General features: G+C 29.1%; 5 protein-coding genes across 13 annotated transcripts; 2 read left to right on the top strand and 3 right to left on the bottom strand.

Annotated features, from left to right (window-relative positions):
• Window positions 1–2,185: 2,185 nt before the first annotated feature.
• Window positions 2,186–3,717, top strand: Mpv17 (Mitochondrial inner membrane protein MPV17). Its single transcript, XM_072909193.1, has 4 exons — window positions 2,186–2,699; window positions 2,870–2,979; window positions 3,142–3,363; window positions 3,441–3,717. Exons 1-4 carry the CDS (start codon window positions 2,627–2,629, stop codon window positions 3,579–3,581), a joined length of 546 nt encoding a protein of 181 aa, XP_072765294.1. The 5' UTR covers window positions 2,186–2,626; the 3' UTR covers window positions 3,582–3,717.
• A 2,658-nt stretch (window positions 3,718–6,375) lies between these two features.
• Gclc (glutamate--cysteine ligase) lies at window positions 6,376–11,682 on the bottom strand. Of its 3 annotated transcripts, XM_072909358.1 has the most exons (9): window positions 11,398–11,681; window positions 9,500–9,609; window positions 8,644–8,829; window positions 8,389–8,561; window positions 8,012–8,229; window positions 7,517–7,885; window positions 7,064–7,411; window positions 6,729–6,910; window positions 6,376–6,610 (listed from the first exon to the last, which is right to left on the bottom strand). In XM_072909358.1, the coding sequence occupies exons 1-9, from the start codon at window positions 11,545–11,547 to the stop codon at window positions 6,433–6,435; spliced, it is 1,914 nt and encodes a 637-aa protein (XP_072765459.1). In that variant the 5' UTR covers window positions 11,548–11,681; the 3' UTR covers window positions 6,376–6,432. The 3 variants fall into 3 exon arrangements, with proteins under 3 accessions (XP_072765459.1, XP_072765460.1, XP_072765461.1); XM_072909359.1 differs by lacking the exon at window positions 9,500–9,609 and having other exon boundaries at window positions 11,398–11,496; XM_072909360.1 differs by lacking the exon at window positions 6,376–6,610 and having other exon boundaries at window positions 6,786–6,910; window positions 7,009–7,411; window positions 11,398–11,682.
• A 1,110-nt stretch (window positions 11,683–12,792) lies between these two features.
• On the top strand, window positions 12,793–15,443 carry LOC140675083 (uncharacterized). 3 transcript variants are annotated; one of them, XM_072909125.1, is made up of 7 exons: window positions 12,793–13,170; window positions 13,557–13,916; window positions 13,996–14,182; window positions 14,308–14,463; window positions 14,670–14,864; window positions 14,961–15,218; window positions 15,288–15,443. In XM_072909125.1, the coding sequence occupies exons 2-7, from the start codon at window positions 13,568–13,570 to the stop codon at window positions 15,352–15,354; spliced, it is 1,212 nt and encodes a 403-aa protein (XP_072765226.1). In that variant the 5' UTR covers window positions 12,793–13,170; window positions 13,557–13,567; the 3' UTR covers window positions 15,355–15,443. The 3 variants fall into 3 exon arrangements, with proteins under 3 accessions (XP_072765226.1, XP_072765224.1, XP_072765225.1); XM_072909124.1 differs by having other exon boundaries at window positions 12,794–13,144; XM_072909123.1 differs by having other exon boundaries at window positions 12,793–13,916.
• On the bottom strand, window positions 14,253–17,706 carry LOC140675084 (uncharacterized). Of its 5 annotated transcripts, none has more exons than XM_072909131.1 (6): window positions 17,546–17,706; window positions 17,258–17,480; window positions 16,797–17,126; window positions 16,426–16,656; window positions 15,743–16,351; window positions 14,253–15,397 (listed from the first exon to the last, which is right to left on the bottom strand). In XM_072909131.1, exons 2-5 carry the CDS (start codon window positions 17,444–17,446, stop codon window positions 15,899–15,901), a joined length of 1,203 nt encoding a protein of 400 aa, XP_072765232.1. In that variant the 5' UTR covers window positions 17,447–17,480; window positions 17,546–17,706; the 3' UTR covers window positions 14,253–15,397; window positions 15,743–15,898. The 5 variants fall into 5 exon arrangements, with proteins under 5 accessions (XP_072765232.1, XP_072765228.1, XP_072765229.1 ...); XM_072909127.1 differs by having other exon boundaries at window positions 17,540–17,705; XM_072909128.1 differs by having other exon boundaries at window positions 17,258–17,452; window positions 17,540–17,705.
• Window positions 17,707–17,855: 149 nt separating this feature from the next.
• Window positions 17,856–19,804, bottom strand: LOC140675085 (uncharacterized). Its single transcript, XM_072909132.1, has 4 exons — window positions 19,466–19,804; window positions 18,863–19,130; window positions 18,508–18,639; window positions 17,856–18,424 (listed from the first exon to the last, which is right to left on the bottom strand). The coding sequence occupies exons 2-4, from the start codon at window positions 19,115–19,117 to the stop codon at window positions 18,176–18,178; spliced, it is 636 nt and encodes a 211-aa protein (XP_072765233.1). The 5' UTR covers window positions 19,118–19,130; window positions 19,466–19,804; the 3' UTR covers window positions 17,856–18,175.
• Between the last annotated feature and the right edge of the window lie 274 nt (window positions 19,805–20,078).

Here is a 20,078-nt window from a genome sequence, read left to right as displayed (position 1 = left end):
ACATTTCTTTGAAGCATTTACCGTTCTCAAGTTACAAAGTATAATTCTATCATCGTACTTTAAGATGCGGTCAGGTTAATTGTTCTTTATTCATCTTTATAAACCTTATTATACGAGCCAAACCTGACTTTGCTAAAATAAATATTTGAATAATTTATTCATGTATCATTTTTACAACTTTGTATTTCACGGTCAGATCAATTGTGCTTTATTCATCTTTACAAGCCTTATTATAAGAGCCAAATTTGATTTCGCTAAAATAAATATTTCAATAATTTATTCATGTTACATTTTTACAACTTTGTATTTCGCGGTCAGGTCAATTGTGCTTTATTTGTCTTTACAAACCTTATTATATGAGCTGAATTTGACTTCGGTAAAATAAATATTTGAATAATTTTTTTATGTAACATTTTTACACCTTTGTATTTCGCGGTCAAGTTAATGGTGCTTTATTTATCTTTGCAAACCTTATTATACGAGCCAAATTTGACTCCAGTAAAATAAATATTTAAATAATCTATTCATGTAACATTTCTACAATTTTGTATTTTGCGGTCAGGTTGATGGTTCTTTATTCATTTCTACAAACCTTATTATACGAGCCGAATCTGACTCATTTAATATTTTTACAACTTTGTTTTTTACCATCAGGTTAATGATACACGCACGAAAGCACGCACGCGCGCACGAAATCACGCACGAACGCTCGAAAGCATGCACACACGCACAATTACACACATACATGCAAGGAACGCACGCACGCATGCAAGCAAGATATGCACACACGCATGCATGCAAGGAACGCACGCACGCAAGCGAGAAACTCACGCACGCGCGCACGCAAGCAAGGAACATACACTTTATTCATTTTTCGATTGTTTTGCCTTATTTTTATGCACAGAATAATAAAACAAATCAGTTAGTGTAACGAAAACACATAGTTGTCTTTAAATGAGACCTATATATATATATATATATATATACATAGTAAGACAAATATATATGTAAGTATATATGCACGTATGTGTGTGTTAACATACTATGCATATACATATATGCATAAATATATTTAGTCATATATGTATATACATATATAACTAAATGTTATTTGTGTCTAAACGTATAAAAATATGTATGTCAATGTGAACAGTTCTGATTATGTAAAAAAAAGTCAGACTATTTATATTTTAATCTTATCGATGCTTACATACCCTTATATATCCGTATGAAATAATAAATCAGAAAAAATATGCGATATTGTCTGATTTCAACATTTTGAACACAGTAAGAAATTGTTCTTTATGACATCTATGAAAATAATACATATGTCGATAATGGCATAATTAAAATTATCGATATTATCGACAATTTTAATTCCCCTTCAATGAGGGCAATATCCCGTCGGAGTTTGACCGTCTTTTTAGGATCCCCTTAATTTGTAAAATGTAGAATGTAAAAATAGCGTTTAATAAAAGAAAAAGAATTACAAAAAATCAAGATACTATTGACAATATTTACTTGGTTATTTCATAGTAAAAATAAATGATTGCCAGTGTGGAGAAATAAATTATTTTTAGATGAAAGTGAATAAGCAAAATGTGTTAAGGGTCGAGAGGACCCATGGTGGAGACCTCATGCGGAGACTTTGCAACTACAAATTCTTTTCGACGATATTTTGGCTATAAATTAAGAAAGAATCATATTTAACAATGATATTCTTATTCCAGAGGATTTCTCGCAGCCCGCTAAAGAGCGATTTTTTGGAAAAAAAGGTTTAAAATTTAATTTCATAAAATTGACATGAATAAGGTATACTGATCGTGAATCAAGTATACAGACCAGGTGTACCGATTGTAATTATTATAAATTTTTTAAAAGTCAAAATGCAAAATCCGACTCTTTAGCGGGGTAATAAATTTTACAAGGAATGTAGCGAAAAAAGTTTTATAAAGAAATATAACTTCTTCGAGGCAAAATATTACCGAATAGAATATTGTATCTGTACTTAAAGTGCAAGTGCAGCTAATTGTAAGAAATTGAGTTGGCAGCACCGCTTGCTAAGGAGAGACAATGAAAGACAATAACGTCGTCTTTGTCTCTCTCAAAATGCAATGATGTTTGTACGTATACAGACATACACCGATACATCGAATAAGAATTCATTTTTCAATGTTGGTGACAGTGACGCTGGAATTTTCTCGTCGGTCCTGTCGACCCTTAATAAATTTTGTGGACATAGCACGGATCGCAACCAAAACTGTGCACATTATGCGTTATTCATTGAGAACATTCGTGGACTTTGGCTATGTAGTTCAATGTCCACGTTTTTATGTCCACAGAGGGCGTATCGCTTTCAGGGATTACGTAAAATCGGACCGTGGCGGCGTGACGTCTCTCAGGCTTCTCTCTGATAGAGCTCTGTGATTTATTCTTACCATATTTTCCGTATACAGTCAAGCTATTTCAGTTTCCAGTACCTTTTCCAATATGTATATAGTTTCAGTGAGCTCAATAGATTTTTTATAAATTTTATTAGTCGAATTTGATGAATCTTCTATTCTGTTTTTACTAATAAATAACGATTTTTATTAAAAAATGTAATTTTGCTGAATGATTTATAATTATGCGAAATATTAAGAAATTATACCAGAAAGCACTAAAAATGTATCCGATGAGTACACAGGCAGTGCAAGCTGGTAATATAATTTATTTTAATTTTACTATACAATACACACACACACACACACACACACACACACACACACACACACATATATATATATATATATATATATATATATATATATGTACATACAGTAAATACATTGTAATATAATAAAAATTATATAATTGAATTATTAAATAGGAATATTGATGGGACTTGGTGATCAGATTGCACAGAATTTTATAGATAATTCGAAAACTATTGATTTTGTACGCACAATGCAATTTGCTGGGATTGGTTTGTTTATTAGTGTAAGTATATTTGTACTATATGTTGCATGACATAAAAAATTTATAGTAACGTTTTTGGAATTCAATATATAAAATATATATGGATTAATAACACTAAAAATATCAGAAATAGAACATCACAGTAATAAATAAGAGTATTTATAATATTAATAAAATACTTAGGGTCCAGCAACAAGAACTTGGTATGGTATTTTAGATAAATATATAGGTTCTAAAGGTCATTCTGTTGCAATAAAAAAGGTTGTGTGTGATCAATTGCTATTTGCACCTACATTTATAGCAGTTTTACTAGTCGCTATTGGTATTTGTCAAGGAAAAGATATTGAAAAAGTAAAACTTAAAATGCGAGATGAATATGGTGATATTTTAATGAATAATTATAAGGTAATGAATGATTTATATTTATCTCATACAAAGTGTAAATTTTTTTTCATTTACTTTATAATATTATTTTGTTTTAGCTTTGGCCTATGGTACAACTTATAAATTTTTCTATAGTACCTTTACATTATCAAGTTTTAGTTGTACAGTCGGTTGCTCTATTTTGGAATACCTATATTTCATATAAAACAAGCTTAGATAAACATAATAAATTTAGATAAATATAACTGATTGACAAATTTATAATTGTGAATATAGTTATACATATATAATAATAAGATATTTTATAATATATTAGAAATTATTAAATAATCCTGTAAAAACATGTTTAAAATAATAAAACTTTGACTGTATCACATATTTTTTTCACTCATACTTAAAAAAAAAAAAAAATAAAGAGAAGTAATGATAGACATAGCAAGAGAAAAAGAGAAGAATATATATATACAATGCTAGTAAAGATAAAGTGTTAATGCTTTATTTATATAACAATTTTTTTATTTAAAGTAATTATCAATTTTTGAAAATTATATGTGCATGTGTGTGTATGTGTATGTATAACAACATAAATAAGTTATAAATTATATACATATATTTTTTTTATTCTGTAACTATATATATATATATATATATATATATATATATATATATAATTTATATTCTAAAAACTAATACTTCAGTGGAGTAGAAATATATGTATATATCTTGAATATATCTTTGTACAATTTGTAAACATAAATATTAAGTACATATCTCTATTATAGTATATATATATATATTTTTTTTTTAATCATATTTATCATCATCTAAATAGTGTTAATTAAATATTTGAACCTTGTCAAATCAATTACGTTTAGTTTATGTTAATAATCAGAAAAGATATAATACTATTATTTGATTTAATAGTATTATGAACACTATTCAGAAATACTGTGTACACTATTTAAAAGGTATATTAGATTGTGTATATATATATATATATATTACTGTATATATATATATGTGTGTGTGTGTGTATATATATATATATATATATAAAACTAATAATTATAATGTTTAATAATAACATATAATGTACTTTGAATACATAATCTTATATAAACAATGAATTAAAATTAATACATATATATATATATATATATATAACTAATAATTATAATTTTTAATAATAACATATAACTTTGACTGCATACATAATCTTATATAAACAATGAATTAAAATTTATTTAATTTTTTGAACATGTCTGTATAAATCGCTTTTAATGGGCTTAATTAGATGAAACACATTTCTAACATAATATAAAAAGATAGAAACTAGACACAGAAAATTTTGCAACAGTTTTGATAGCTCTTATGTCGTCACTATATATTTTCATATATAATATATTGAATAGTTTATGGTACACATGTTTTTTTAAATATACTTTATCTTAACAAAGGTATCTGAGGAAATAAAAATCATTTATATTAATGGAAGAATGTGATCAAACAAGATGTGTAGCTTACGTTAACTATCATTGATCATTATGTAAGATTAATAAAAGAATAAATAAATTTTAGACTAAAAGATTATTATAAAGAAAATGATCTTATTAATAAATCATAAGATAGATAATAAATCTCCTTGTGTTGATAAATTAAAGTTTATGTTGATTTCAACTACATACATATACTACACACATTAGTAATATATACATATTGCAATATATATTAATTAAAATTTTCATGTTATTGTTTGTATTCAATTCAAGGAATTTTTCAATATATTCACCATAATATTAAGCAAAATTGAGAAAATACACTTGTAATACTGTTACAATTACATTACAGTTATTTTTTTCGGTAACTGCAATGGTAACAGCATTACAAATTTTGCGTGTAATGGAAAAAATAATATATTTTTTGATAATGAATAATAAATTTAACAGTTATTTTTATCGTTACTTTTTTCGAATCTATTCGATATAATTTTTATGTAAAGAAACATTGATCAAGAACGTTGAAATGCGCCATTACATAAAAACTGTTCAAAACTCTTTTTATCTCGTTTCTCTTTACTTTATAAGAAACATTTAGTTAGACAGATAATTCGTTGATTGGTCAAGAGTTTGAGATAAAAAGTAACATCATGTCAGAGTTTTTTTTACTATATTTATGAATCCATTGAAAGATAACAATAAAAAATAACTTTTTTTTATTTACATTTAAAAATATCAAAAAACTTTCCTACAATTTTTTTAAAGTTTCTTCTTTTTATTTAAAATTAATTATTATTATCAAAATTATTACATACTTCATATCAATAGCAATATCACCATCATAATTATATCGCATTTGTTATATTTTAATAAAATAACATTTTTGAAAATATAAATTTAAAATAAATATAAAATATAATATTTTATTCAACTTGTGTATAATATAACGTGTTTAATTTGATTTTGTATTACATTGGAAAATATAACGGAAATTGTAACGACTCGCTACTATTTGAGTAACAATAATGAGCGATAGTAATGAGTTATTTTTTAGAAAAAGGAAAAAATAAGTAATAAATTATTTTTTAAATTAACTTTCCTAATTCTATTAAGTATTACATTTAAACGAATGAAGCACAGATTCATTAATTTGTGGAATGTAATATTATGTGGAATGTTGATTTATTGTTGTAAGGATTCTAATTCTTTTTTTTATATATGTTCTGTTTTTTTTTTTTTTTTAATTTTCTTTTTTAAAATTTTTAAAATTATGTTGCTCTTATTATATACTTATATTTGTAGATAGAAGTATGTAATACATTTCTAATAAATGGAATATAAAATTACAAATATAAAATTTTATACTTTGTGCTATATTTCTTATTTCTTTTATACTCTGTTCTAACGAAAATTCTGACAAAAATAGTAAACACAAAATATACTTATCTAATTACAAAGATTAACAGTATTAAATATATATATATATATATATATATATATATATATATATATATATATATATATATAAAATATATAAGGGCATTATAAAAAAGATATTTACTGATTTACCTGAAATGCTTCAAAATTGTTATCATTAACAATTTCCTGTTGAACATTTTTCTGCTTTTGCAACAGCAGCAGGTATAGTATCAGTAGTTTTAGATGATATGCACTGTCCAAGTAGTTCTGGACATGACATATCATTGGAAACAATGTTATGGATTTTTTTTAGCAAATCATAGTTAATACGCTGTGTTATTATAGCATCGTGCCTGTTTTTTGAATTTAATATTTTATTAGAATAACATCATATTTAAATACCGAATAAAGAAAAAAATATACATGATATATATATATATATATATATATATATGTACATATATTGCTTACTTATATTCAGGATGTGAAGTAACTTCTTTCCTTAGCCAGGCTGCAGTTGTTAATAATTCTCCAGAAGCTCGTTTCTGTATTAATTTTAAGTATCTTTGTATAGTACAATGTGTATCTGCATCTACATCCATGTTAGCGAGATATGAGTTAACTAGTGGCACAAGACCAGGGAAAATACCATCCTAAAAAATACAAAAATAATAGAATTTATTATACAGAAAATATATTTATGTGAAACTTGCAAAAGTGTATAATTTATTAAAAATAGAAAAAAGATTACATAATAATAATACACAAAATATTCTTATCGTGTATTTTTTTCTTGAGATAAGCACCTTTCCATTAATAATTTCATTAATTGTAAATTCAGTGTATTCTGATTGAACATCATCAGATTTTATGTCTGAAGTAATATCACGACGAAACCAAAATTTTTCCACTTTAACTGCATCTCTTTTTTGCGCTCTAACCATATTTTGATCAACTTTGCTTATTGGAATTAAAAGATTTAATTTGTAGCTCAATATGACTCTCGTCAACAGCACAGTGAAACAAACTATTGCAGCATTTTCAAAATCTGTGATTTGAACTTCACATGGACGGAATTCTACACGCCAACCGATAGAAGAGTTTGGCGGTGGTGGTTTAAAACGCATAGTTTGCCAGTTTGTAGACTGTATATTCTAAAACGATAATATATTTTATATAATTGTGCAAATGTCAAATTCTGCAATCACACATAACATCCATAATTTAGTTTATTACAATTATTACAATTGCAATCTTACCTCAAAATGGTCAGTGTCTTCTGAATCATCCTGATGTATTTTTTCAGAAAACAAAGATACGCTATCTCTGATGAACAAATGAGCTATGTGTTGCGCGAGTAAATGATCGATTTCATTATTCAAAAGTTGCTTATATATTTCATCATCATATGTTACAGGAACATCATTATATTTTTCCCCCTGTTTGCTAAGATACGAATCGATAGAATCGTATCTAGACTTACTAATTTTAAATTTATTTTCCTTAAGAGGTTTCAATCCACGTTCTTCCTGCGTCCTGCAGTCCACTGATGAAGATATGACGCTCCATCGACAATCAACATCGCTTATATACCCGCGATAAAACGGACTGGCTGCAGTTAAAGCCAACTGTCGAATGTTAAAGAAATGTTCTGTAACGTATGCACGAAAAAAATACTCTGACAGTATGTTATTGTTATATTAAAAAATAAAAAATAAAAAAATTGTTAAGCAATAATATTATTTAACACTAACCATGATTGGACATAAAGGTGTTAGTTGATCATATAATGTTCTCGCTTCTTGTATATTGCATGCTTGAAAAGTGAGTTGTAAACAACAACATCCCATTCCAAAACCCATTGCATCCATGTAGATGTGATTATCTTTGCATGCCTTAGAGGAGGACCCATCATTTTCCTTGCTGGTAAAATCTTCTCTGAATAAAAGTGGCACATTTGTATCTTTGTAAACTAAAAAAAATATCTATTTATAATATCATGGAATTATATAAAATTTACTCATTTAGATATTGTAATATAAACAATAGAAAATTTTCAACATTACTATTATATATTGCTATTACAATGCATTATTATATATTATTATATATATTATATACCATTACATACTAGGAATGTTTATAGCCACTTTCTCTCCACGTCGTTCTCTTATGTTTCTAGTCAATGTCTTGAAACGTGGATGACCGGGATATATAGCTTCATCAGGAAAAAATAAGCTCTTGGAGGCACCAATATTAAATGTTGAATAAGTAGGAGGATCAGTAAAGTCAGAAGCTCCTACTCTATAACAGAAATAATATAATTTAGAAAATGTCAAAATATTTTCACACACACATATTAATGATTTATTCTCTTTATAACTACCTTGGGAAAACAGTTAATGACATTAAAACTTCATTAGGTTGTAATAATTTTGTTGCCTCTTGCCTTCGATAACGCATGTTAGCTTCAACAACATTAAAATGCGCTAATAATCCTCCATATGGTTTTCCTGGAGTCCCTTCAATCATGTAAGCACCATATTCTGGTCTCCAAAGTGACTTTACATTTCTGTGAAAATAATTGTTACATATATATATACATATATTGTACATATATCTATATATTCTACTTTTGAATATATATACACACATACATAATATATATTTATTAATTTTGTTACACACACGCACACGCACACGCACACACACACACACACACACTATGTGGATCATTTTAATCAATCTACTAGATCACTGAGTATTGTACCTTTTTTCATTGGTTGGACTAATAGAATATATATAATAATGGGTGGGTGTGTGGGTGTGGGTGTGGGTGTGGGTGTGGGTGTGGGTATGGGTGTGGGTGGGTGTGTGTATATAACAACAATTTGATATTTATTAAAGATCAATTCTTATCACATAAACAAAATAACAATTAAACAATTGAAATATTTTTTTCAGAAGTTTCCAAAAATTTTAGAAATTTAAATTTTTTACAATAAAATTTTGATAAGAAACCAATCTTTATTTTTTTTTTTACAATATTGTTCAGTTTCATGTCTATAAGACTTAAAAGTAAAGGTTACTTAAAATTAACAAAAAAGCATGCTGATATTTTGAAGTCTATTTTTTGTAATTTTTATTTAACATATATTTATAGTATTATTAAATATATAAAAAAAAAGATATTAAGGAAAGGTATTATTTTAATATCAGTATATACTATTTAGGGGACTTACTTTGGATCTTCATTTTCTTTTTCATTTAAGATTTTTAATATTTCCACAGCTCTTAAGCTGAGTTTTGCAGTTTTTGAATCATCATCAAATTTTATGAGCATGTACTCTACCTATATAAAGATAATTATGCTATATATATAAAAGCAAATTTTTAATATAATTATTAAACATTAATGAGATTAAATCGAAAACAAAATAATATAAAATGGTCAAAAATAAACAGATTGTAAAAAAAAAAAATTTCTATTTACGATATATTGCTCTGAAATGTTTTATATGTAAAAAATTATTTTAAAAATTTGAACTAAATCAAACATTTAATATTTAAAAAAAATGAAGTTTATATATAAAGTACTTTCATTGCAATGGTAACATATAAACATTAAGATTATATATATATATATATATATATATATATGCATGGTGTCCGGTAATAATCGCTCGACCTTTCATGGGCAGATAGAGCAGGTCAAACCGAATAGAAAAGTTCTCTACTATTTTGCGATTTACGCAATAATTATTAAACTATTAATTAAAATATATAAAATAATAGAAAAGTTCTCTTTTATATATACATACATGTATAAACTTTAAACTTAAAGAATATCCAACATAAAAATTATTTACGAAGAAATGAAAACTTCCATTATATAAATAATATATAAAATTACTTAAACAACTAAATATAAGAAAACAATATTTGTTAAAGAGACAATCAAGTTTTAATATAATATTGATCTATTATGAACATATCACATTTTGCAAACTGTTAACTGTTGTGTAAATGTTTCAGTAGTAGTTTAAGATCTATATTATTTCAAACTTAAATAAATTTTTTTCTTAGAATATAAAATGTTTTAATTTTTTAATTTCTTACAAGAGTTTCTTCTTTCATAAATGTTTGATTAAGTTAAAATCTGTACTTTGCAAAAAATTTTCAAAACATGAGGAGTATTGTATAAGTCACTATTTTATGTCAAATAATATTTTGAAATATTATTCTGTTTTGATAATAAGAGTCTAATAATTTTATTTTTCTTAATTTAAATATATTATATTTATCTATATAATCCAAACAATAAACACAAAATTTCCAACATCCTATTAACTTTCTAACATTATTTCTTTAAATATTAAATATTTGAATCAAATAATCTTGTTTCTACTCATTACTGATGAATAGAAACAAGATTACTCTGCATGATACACAATTATCACTAATTTTGAGTTGAAACATTTCTGAAGTTTTTTATAAGGTAAAAATATAAAAATAATTTTTAATATAAGGAAATTTATCTCATTTAAGTATGACATGTAAATTTGAAATGAGGAAATAAATTGATATCTTGATTACTTAGTTAAAAAAAAATTATGACAGTGCACAGATTATGAATCATTACCAGATGATAGACAGATGTGGTAATGACGTGCAATAATTTGATGATATATGTGTATCAGAAAACTTGTTTAATATGCATACGATATACAATACAACGTAAAACATTGAGAAATATTGAAAAGTCTGTTGTAGAGACTTTGATCAATTTCTCAATGATAATTGCGATAAATATTTGAACGGCTAGGTATACCATTTATGACACACGTGATATACTATCGCGACGGATCGATGAGAAAGATTTAAGAGATAAATGGAGGGAAGGGAAGGAAGGGCGGAAAAAGAAAGAGAGAGAGAAAGGGAGAAGGAGGGAGAGAGAGGGAGAGAGAGGGAGAGAGAGGGAGAGGGGGGAGGGGAGAGAGAGAGAGAGAGAGAGAGAGAGAGAGAGAGAGAGAGAGAGAGAAACTAGCACGTTACACGAAATGATGCAATTTTTTGAGGGAAAATAAAGTCATTTCTAATGCAATCTGTTATAAAAATTAGTGAATTTTAACATTGGTACCTCATCACCCCATTTGAGAATATCTCCTTGTCTATCTCTGAGTCTCTTGTAAAGGTTAATAAATTGAATAACTCCATGTTTGCGTACATGATCAGACAATTTCTTCGTCTCTTCCCAACTTAAGGGACTTCCTTCGGAAAGTAGGCCCATCTTCAACTTATTAATTGATGAATATTCCTTGAAAATTAATACCAAGAGTAAATTTCGCGAAAAACTAATCCAATATCCAACTTGTGCTAACTAACTCGTGCTCACAACTACTGTCGCATTTTATACAAGTAATGCAACCCTAGCACAGTGTTGCCAATAGTTGAAAAAAAATACCCGAATAATAGCTCTAGCCACAGACTTTTATATAATACATAGGCCGGTATTCATAGTCCGATCTTATATTTAAGGTCGTCTTAAGATCTCATTCAACCAATAAAATGATGCTATGCGGCTACTTCATTGGTTAAACGGGATCTTAAGACAATCTTAAATATAAGTTCGGACTATGAATACCGGTCATAGAATATATAATACATAGTCTGTGGCCTTGTTTACACCGACATACTTTGATACGCGTATTAAATACTACTGGCCAATCGTAGCCATTCTATTTTTTTAGAAGATGCCATGATTGGCTAGTATAGTACTTAGTACGCGTATCAAGTGCTCGGTGTAAACTAAGCTTGTATCTGCTTTCTGTTTTTCTGTCAAAGTGTGAATAAGCCTTAAAAGAATTTGAAATTTTATTGCACATGATTTTTTTCATTTTTCGAATAAAGTATGGACCTCCAAACGTTGTAAAGAATTTATTCGTGACCACCTAACGATTCTGCATCGAATAAACTCTTGTTTAACTCGATTGGACGAAAAATAAAAATGTTCGGCAAACTTTACATCGAAATTTTAATTATTTAATTAAAAAAAAAACGATGAACCTCCAAACGTTTTAATTAGACTTCCGATCATCTCCACACGATTTCCAAACGATTAGTTAATTTTAATTATAAAAAAATCAAAGTCGTTCGGCTAACTTTACGGAGCTTGTAATCACGCCTTTAATCTGTGCATGCGACCATGTAGTTCCGGGCGGCCGTAAAATGAATATAGGTCGGCATTCATAGTCCGATCTTATATTTAAGATCATCTTAAGATCTCGTTCAACCAATAAAATGATGCTATGCGGCTACTTCATTGGTTGAACGGAATCTTAAGATGGTCTTAAATATAAGATCGGACTATGAATACCGACCTAAATGTCGATGGTATCTTTACACCATGCTCTCACCTCTCAGGTTTCTTTTTGATTCAAATATATCCGAAATACATAATCGCAACATCGAGAACTATCGAAATCTCGGGATATGTATATCGAAAATGATTAAAAAAATATGTATATTTCATCTTGACAACTGACAACATAAATATATTTTCTAATTTTTACATTGAAATAAGTATTATGTCTACTAATCAACAGAATCATTTTCTTTTATGATTCTTAATAAATTTCCATAAATGTTACTTGTTTAATAAAAAAGAAGGTTGTCTGTCGTAATATGTCATGGATCAGCTGATAGCCTGTAGTAGTGTTAGTGTGTCAGAGTATCGTTGTTGAGTTTGTATGCATTATGCATTGTTAGATTGACAAGTGCATACGAGGTATACATCATACAAACGAGAAAATTGAAGAAACTAAAGGATAACGGAGAATAAAAATGCCTTTGTGCTGGATTCACTGTCACAAGAGAAAAATAAAAAAGTACATATACTTGTAACTACAATCTGGTTTGTTCTATTTTTAACATCGAATGACTTAAAATACTAACATATCATTACTCCCAGCTAACAATAATCCAGTTGTTAGTTTACCATGGATGAGCAAAACGTCAAATTATTAATTTTTCCTCTTTCGAAGCTTCGGTTTTACCGAACTACCAGGACCTATATCGATTACACAGACTAACGAAATGATATATTCTCGTGAAATTTTTGCACGATCCGATTACCATCATGGAAGCTTATTAATACAAAGTAGCGAGCAGGCAAAGTTATTTTGGGCGTGTGCCTGTTAACCCCAGAAATGCAGACATAGATGATTTTAACATTAACTATCACCCATAGCCCTGACATTCTGGGATATTCCCACTAATCTCATTTAAACATGGATCCAGATTCCATAGAGATGGCAAAAGAAGTCAAGAACAAAGTCATACTGCACTGGAACTGTCGAGGTCTCGTAGAGTTTCCAGAAGTAATAAGATCCCATGGCAGTCACATTCAAGAGATATATCTTAAGTGGAATAAGCTTACCACTCTACCATCCTGGATTATAGAACTGTTTAACGTAACCAACTTGTACATGTATGGCAATCTCATTGAACAATTGCCTATGGAACTTGGTCAAATGAGTCAGTTGACAGTGTTGGATCTAAGCGCTAATAAACTGGAACAGATACCTCCCTGCATCGGTAATTTGAGCAATCTAAAGTCCTTGTTCTTAAATGACAACTTTGTAGAAAGATTACCGGTTGGTAAGTGTAATTCTTAGGTATATATATTCTAACTCGTAAGAAGAATTTATTGATTGATTAATTTAATAAACAAAAACAGAATTGAGCAAACTGAGAAACCTGGAAATACTATCTGTCTCGGGTAATCGGATAGTTGCACTACCAGAATGGATTGGCTCTTTACCAAGACTTAAAGAATTATATATAGATAACAATCAGCTGAGAGAACTACCTAACAGGTTGACATTAGCTCCTGAACTTGCCATGATCTCTGTATGTTCAAACAGGTTATTATCTATATTAACATTTTACAAAATAGGGATATTATAAAAAATAAAGTTAAAAACAAAGTTATAATTTGATAAAAATTAATTTACATTTTTCATAATTGTATTACAAATGTTTATTACAGACTGAGATATTTACCATTGAATGGATTTTTATCAGCTCCCTGTATCCGATTTGATGCAAATGAATACTTAAATTATGTGTCGTATCCGCTTCTACTTCAACTACTTTCGCAACTTCGGATGACGGTTATACACGATAGAAGTAGTTTAGCATTTGGGTGAGCTCTTTAAAAATGTTAATAACCAGAATATATGCGTATCGATGTAAACTAGATAGATAAATCCTGAGCAGCTGTTACTTTATTACATATTACAAAGTAAAATTTTATATAATTCACATGTGTATGTATATATATATATATATATATATATATATATATATGTATATATATATATATATGTATATATATATATGCAATCACAGGTGTTTCAAAACGCATTGTGACACTACCGTGTTAAACACAAATATGAAATTGTATATAGAGATGAAGGGTTTTTATGAAATCGACGCTGATGTTATAATTGAATTACCACGACAGCTTCTAAAAATTCACAAAGTTCACGAAAACACGACTTGCTCCCTGTGGGAATTAGCGTTACGAAGAATTTATATCGAGAGGTAATTCAGGAACCTTATGCAAAAATATCAGCAACATCTTCGTTTCTATTTTCACAGAGTATAAGTGTCTCATAATTCAATGCAAATACATTTTAGATACAAACACACACTCGATGTGTTCACTTCTCCTCCAAACGTGACGATACTCTATGAATCACTTTCCAAGAATACTAAATTGGACTTTACATTGTCTTCTATAAACTATACTTTATACAGTTTATTAATGAACGGACCTGCCAGTATCTGTATAAATACACAGTGTCAGCAACCTATATTTACAGAAGCGTGGATCATTATCGGTATCAGCGGTTACGCAGAGTCCATGATAATGATAGCTTTATGTTGTAGCAAAAGGTAACGTATAAAATAATTGTATAATACCTGAGTATAATATTAGTTTGTAAGTCTTTTTCAATTTTGCAGTTGTGCCACTGCATTTACTACACATTCGAATATGACTATTAAGCTTCATTGGCACTCGATCAATTGATGAATTCTCTTCATTTAGGTATTGATATTTAATTAATGCATTTCTGTACATAAAAAGTATTAGAGAAATAAAAATTTTTGTTTGTTGAACTCCTGCAATAATATTTTGTAAATTAAATCTCTAATTTGCTTTTATGCGATCAGATAATTTATTCTGCAACACTCGGCTATCAATAGTGAATGTTTTGTTTGATAATGCCTAGTAAAGATTCAAATTTCATGACATGATATAACATAATATATATATATATATATATATATATATATATATATATATATAAAAATTAAATTATATCATATAGTTGAATATAGCTTTCTCTAGATATCATTATTCAAGACTAGTTCATTGAATACTATTTATTTATTTTTTTTTTTTTATTAAAATATACCTTGTTATTTTAAGATGCGACGTATCTTCCATGTAATGTGTATAAAAAGTTAAATTTCTTTTACTTTAGAATCCATTTGTTTTTCACATAAAATTAAGTCACAGAAAATATTCTCTGGTCTACATATATTCTATAGATATTGATTTAATCGTTCATTCAAGCGATTAGAAGGTCTAATGCTTTGTCACGATCGAAATTACACTTTACTAACGCCGCTGAGACTTCATCTTCGTGGAATCCTAGATCTTTCAATGTACATAAATTCTCGTAATAGATTTTTGCTTTGGATTGATCGTGCTGCGTGAGTGTCAGCGCTTTCTCGGCATATTCATTCGGGACACCGTTCTCCTCCAGAGATTGGATGGCCAATAGATATTCTATGATCTTCTTTTCGTGTTCACGACCCAATTCCAATACTGCGCGTGCTGCTCTGCACTTGGGAAATCCCATGTCACTCAACTGCATCACCAACTTTAAATCGTCCTCCGTCATAGTCGATAACAAATCTGACGAAGATTTCGCGTAGTTCGATGATATCGCATCATTATGTCTCAGAGTTACACACCCATCGCTATCTGGACTTTCCAAATCAGGCCACGGCTTCCAGTTCTGTTGCAAAAATAAATCGATTAAAATTATAAATTCTATATGCTGCAAAGAAAAAGAAAATATTTTTTCATTACCTCCATAACAGGTCGTTCCAATTCTTTTTGAAGTTCTTGCATTATTGCTGAAACGCTACGATGATTTTCAACATTAGTTAATTCATCCTCGTCGTCTTGACTGTCCACTGGAGTTTTCATTTCGTCAACTTTCTCATCCTTGGACATTTCCGAAGTGTGATCGATTGTTAATTCATTTATAATATTCTCCAATTTTCCTGCTGGTACCCATTGTGATCTAGGTTGTAAAACCTAAAAAAAAAAAAAAAAAAAAAAAAAAAAAGTATAACAATTATTAAACTTATATATAACACACATAATTATTTGAATTACACAATAAAAATGTACAAAATCTATAAAACTTTGTAGAGTAACTATTAGTTCTCACTCACCTGTGCTAATTCCTCCATATCATTGATAGTTTTTAATTCCATATTGTCAAAGGGACTGCTTGTATCATTATCGAAATCGGCAAAGTCCAAACCCCCATTAATCTTTGCATGAAGGTCCTGAAGATCCTGAAGATCATTTGCTGGAGGTGACAAAGGTTGCGGTGTAAGTATTGTCGTTTCCGGAGCAGGTGCTGTATTGATAGGCAGTTGTTTCACACAGTCCAGTGGTGGTGACGGAGGAGCCTCCTTCTTTTCCTTTTTCCTCTTTTCCTTCAATCGAGCTTGAAGCGCTTTGCTGTAAGCCTGTCTAGCCTTGCGCCATTCGCACATCTGAATACAAATTCATTGAATTGAGAATAAATTAAGAATTCAAATTAATTGACAAACGAGCTGTCAAACAATTCTTTCATGTGGAATATTATATGAGACATCGAATGTTATACGTCAAACATAATGATTACCTTTTCGAGTACCGATTTCTCTAAGCTAAAGTCGTACGTCAGTTTTGACACATCAGGCAACCGATTATTGTACGCCGCTGGTAGACCGATCTTCCTCGGCGGTTTGTAGGCCTCCGCGATTTTGACATGAACGCCGTCCATGTATGATGCGACTAGATCACATTGTGCTGATACAGAGGTTCGAGCCATTGTCTCCTAGACGGGAGAAACGGTAAGAAATAACCTGCGAAGAGCTCTCGTTTTATTCGATCGTACATGTCCATTGATACATCACGCACGTACAATTACAATTTAATTAAATATCCTTTCGCTCAAAACTCACGAAGATATCTCTCTAACATCTGAAATGGCAAAAATACACTACTATTTGATAGATCGAAATAGCTTCGCAGTCACTATTAGTCGCCATATTGCTACTTAGCAGAGATTCAAACCTTTTGTCTTCAATCAGCGAGGATTCAAACCCTAGTTTATCATAAAGGTTCGAATCTCCGCTAAATAAATATTATTCTTCTATTTTATATTTTAATTAAATTATTGTCAACAATGTCAATGTTAATAATCTTTAACATAGAGCCTTGTAGAATGAAGAAAATAATTATATATATACAATTTCATATCTAATTTTATTCTGTACATTTTTTATATTGTCAACAATAATTTGTTTCAAATATCTCGTATATTGTCAATCACATTATATTATCTAAAAATACTTTTGCAATTTGTTTTTAATATTCTTAAAGTACTATCGTACATAACAAGATGTACCTGCAAAAGTAGGTAATATTTTTGTACTGTGAATATCACAGATACCACGTCAGTATATAATAAAGTATAAATTAGCTTCTCCAATCAAGTCATCCTAAATTATGTACAAATGAATTAGTCTAATAGCATATCAATAATATCCTAAAACTTTCATCGTAGTAGAGGAATCTGCATATGGCTGGATCTTTCGTTAGGTTGCAATTTATTATCTAATATAATCCTGCGATTAATGTCATTAATTTCTAGTTCCTTCTGCTTTCGCTTGGCTTCAACAGATTTCATATATGCAAGGAAGCAGGTCCAAACTAAACTGCATACACTGACATATACAACGCGATTCCGTTCTGGAATCAGGGTGAAATTAATGGTTTGCAGAATTGGCCATACACAAATAGCAACCTAGAGGAAAAATAATCTTTCATTAATCTCCTTAATCTCATGATTAAGAGTTAAGAACTTAACTGTATTATGAGAAATAATACCTTGTATGTTGGCCAAAATTTAATTTTGACCTCCTCAATACATTCCGAAACTGGCTTTAATTCAAGAAAACTCATGCCAAAGAAGAAGGAAGTCATAGCTGCAGGCGTGTATGTAACTTGCTCGACCAAAGCCTGTAATTATTTTATTATCAATTATAATTATTTTCAACAAAATTGTGTATATAAAAAATTAAATTGTGTTATAAATTTTCTATACACACATGCACATACACACACAAATATATATATATATATATATATATATATATATATATATATATATTAATGTATAATAATATACTAAGGTATAATAATAATATACTTTATATATACTTATATATACTTATAATTATACCTTAGTGATTGCAGACTTTAAATTTGCTTTTGGCCAAAGATAAGATGCGCATTTCAGCCAGCAGTACAATGTTGGTGCCACGTAAAAACTACCATACAAACTAAACCGCAAAGTTTCTGCGTAATTTAACTCCTTGCCCATTATTTCTTGTTGCAACAAGTTTGCAGTTGGCCATATAACTGAATAGGATGCCATTCCTCGAACGATCGGGTATTTCTGTGAGATCTCGCGAAATTTTACAAATATTATCCGCATTTTCGATATTTTCCTGTTGGCAGAAATATATAAATTATCTCATAAGTCATCAAATCATTTTACATATTCTAAAAAGAGTATAGATTTGGAATAGCGCGCCAAAAAGTATATTAACAAGCTCATCGAAATTGCTTTGAATTAAACTTTAGAGAGCTACATATTATTCTTGATTTCTGTATCAGTCTTAAAAAATAATTCCTTTTTTAAATTATTCATGTATGTTTGTGTTTATACAGATCTCATTTTTTCAAAACCCTTATCTATAGAGGATGATATACGGATGTTTCGTAATTTTACGATTCATTACATCATACAGAGATATATGGACTTAAAAGCACGATAAGTTACCTTCCGCAGCGTTACCGAGAACAATAAAGAACCGATCGAAAAGCACCAAGTTGCAACAGTCGTTGGTGAACGTGCTCGCTGCAACTTTGACAGATCACAGCGTCGTGTGTGTTGGTGTGTATATGTCGCCGTGATACGGATCGGTGCATCTGGAGCGCGTGTGTCTTGCTGTATCGCGACGCCGATAACGACTGGCAGTCTCCCCGTGTCCGCGTTGACGTTGACGAAGCACGTGCCCATCGTCCACGACGATGACGAAACCGGTCCATTCTTATCTGTCCTTGGTACGCGACCCACCACTTTTCCACTGAATCAATCGCGTTGCGAAATTAGCTGTTCTATTATACATACTCACCTTCCCGATAATGTAGAACTCGATAAACATCGGTAATACTGATATACGCGCGATTTCGATTGTACTGAGAATTATTTTTATATATATATATATATATATAATCTTTGATGAAAGTGATACAAATTTTCTGTATAATCGTATATTCAAATAATAAAATCAAATATGATATATATCTAAACTATTCTAAATACAATATTTAATAATCCTTTGTATGTCATGTGATTGAAGGAAAATATACCGCATAAATATGAATACATA

The sequence above is a fragment of the Anoplolepis gracilipes genome, chromosome 17 (genome assembly GCF_047496725.1).
Source record: "Anoplolepis gracilipes chromosome 17, ASM4749672v1, whole genome shotgun sequence".
NCBI lineage: Eukaryota > Metazoa > Arthropoda > Insecta > Hymenoptera > Formicidae > Anoplolepis > Anoplolepis gracilipes.
This window is presented reverse-complemented; position numbering and strand designations above follow the sequence as displayed.

Coding starts and splice junctions, on each gene's coding strand:
- Mpv17 (XM_072909193.1), top strand. CDS start 2,627: ATGCGAAATATTAAGAAATTATACCAGAAAGCACTAAAAATGTATCCG. Junction 2,700..2,869: donor TACACAGGCAGTGCAAGCTG/GTAATATAATTT, acceptor ATTATTAAATAG/GAATATTGATGGGACTTGGT. Junction 3,364..3,440: donor TTTTAATGAATAATTATAAG/GTAATGAATGAT, acceptor ATTTTGTTTTAG/CTTTGGCCTATGGTACAACT.
- Gclc (XM_072909358.1), bottom strand. CDS start 11,547: ATGGGCCTACTTTCCGAAGGAAGTCCCTTAAGTTGGGAAGAGACGAAG. Junction 9,610..11,397: donor TTCTCAAATGGGGTGATGAG/GTACCAATGTTA, acceptor ATCTTTATATAG/GTAGAGTACATGCTCATAAA. Junction 8,830..9,499: donor AAAGAAAATGAAGATCCAAA/GTAAGTCCCCTA, acceptor TTATTTTCACAG/AAATGTAAAGTCACTTTGGA.
- LOC140675083 (XM_072909123.1), top strand. CDS start 13,547: ATGGATCCAGATTCCATAGAGATGGCAAAAGAAGTCAAGAACAAAGTC. Junction 14,183..14,307: donor ATCTCTGTATGTTCAAACAG/GTTATTATCTAT, acceptor TGTTTATTACAG/ACTGAGATATTTACCATTGA. Junction 14,865..14,960: donor CGAAGAATTTATATCGAGAG/GTAATTCAGGAA, acceptor AATACATTTTAG/ATACAAACACACACTCGATG.
- LOC140675084 (XM_072909131.1), bottom strand. CDS start 17,446: ATGGCTCGAACCTCTGTATCAGCACAATGTGATCTAGTCGCATCATAC. Junction 16,657..16,796: donor ATATGGAGGAATTAGCACAG/GTGAGTGAGAAC, acceptor TTTTTTTTTTAG/GTTTTACAACCTAGATCACA. Junction 16,352..16,425: donor TGGAACGACCTGTTATGGAG/GTAATGAAAAAA, acceptor TTTTTGCAACAG/AACTGGAAGCCGTGGCCTGA.
- LOC140675085 (XM_072909132.1), bottom strand. CDS start 19,117: ATGCGGATAATATTTGTAAAATTTCGCGAGATCTCACAGAAATACCCG. Junction 18,640..18,862: donor TAAAGTCTGCAATCACTAAG/GTATAATTATAA, acceptor AAATAATTACAG/GCTTTGGTCGAGCAAGTTAC. Junction 18,425..18,507: donor AATTTTGGCCAACATACAAG/GTATTATTTCTC, acceptor TTTTTCCTCTAG/GTTGCTATTTGTGTATGGCC.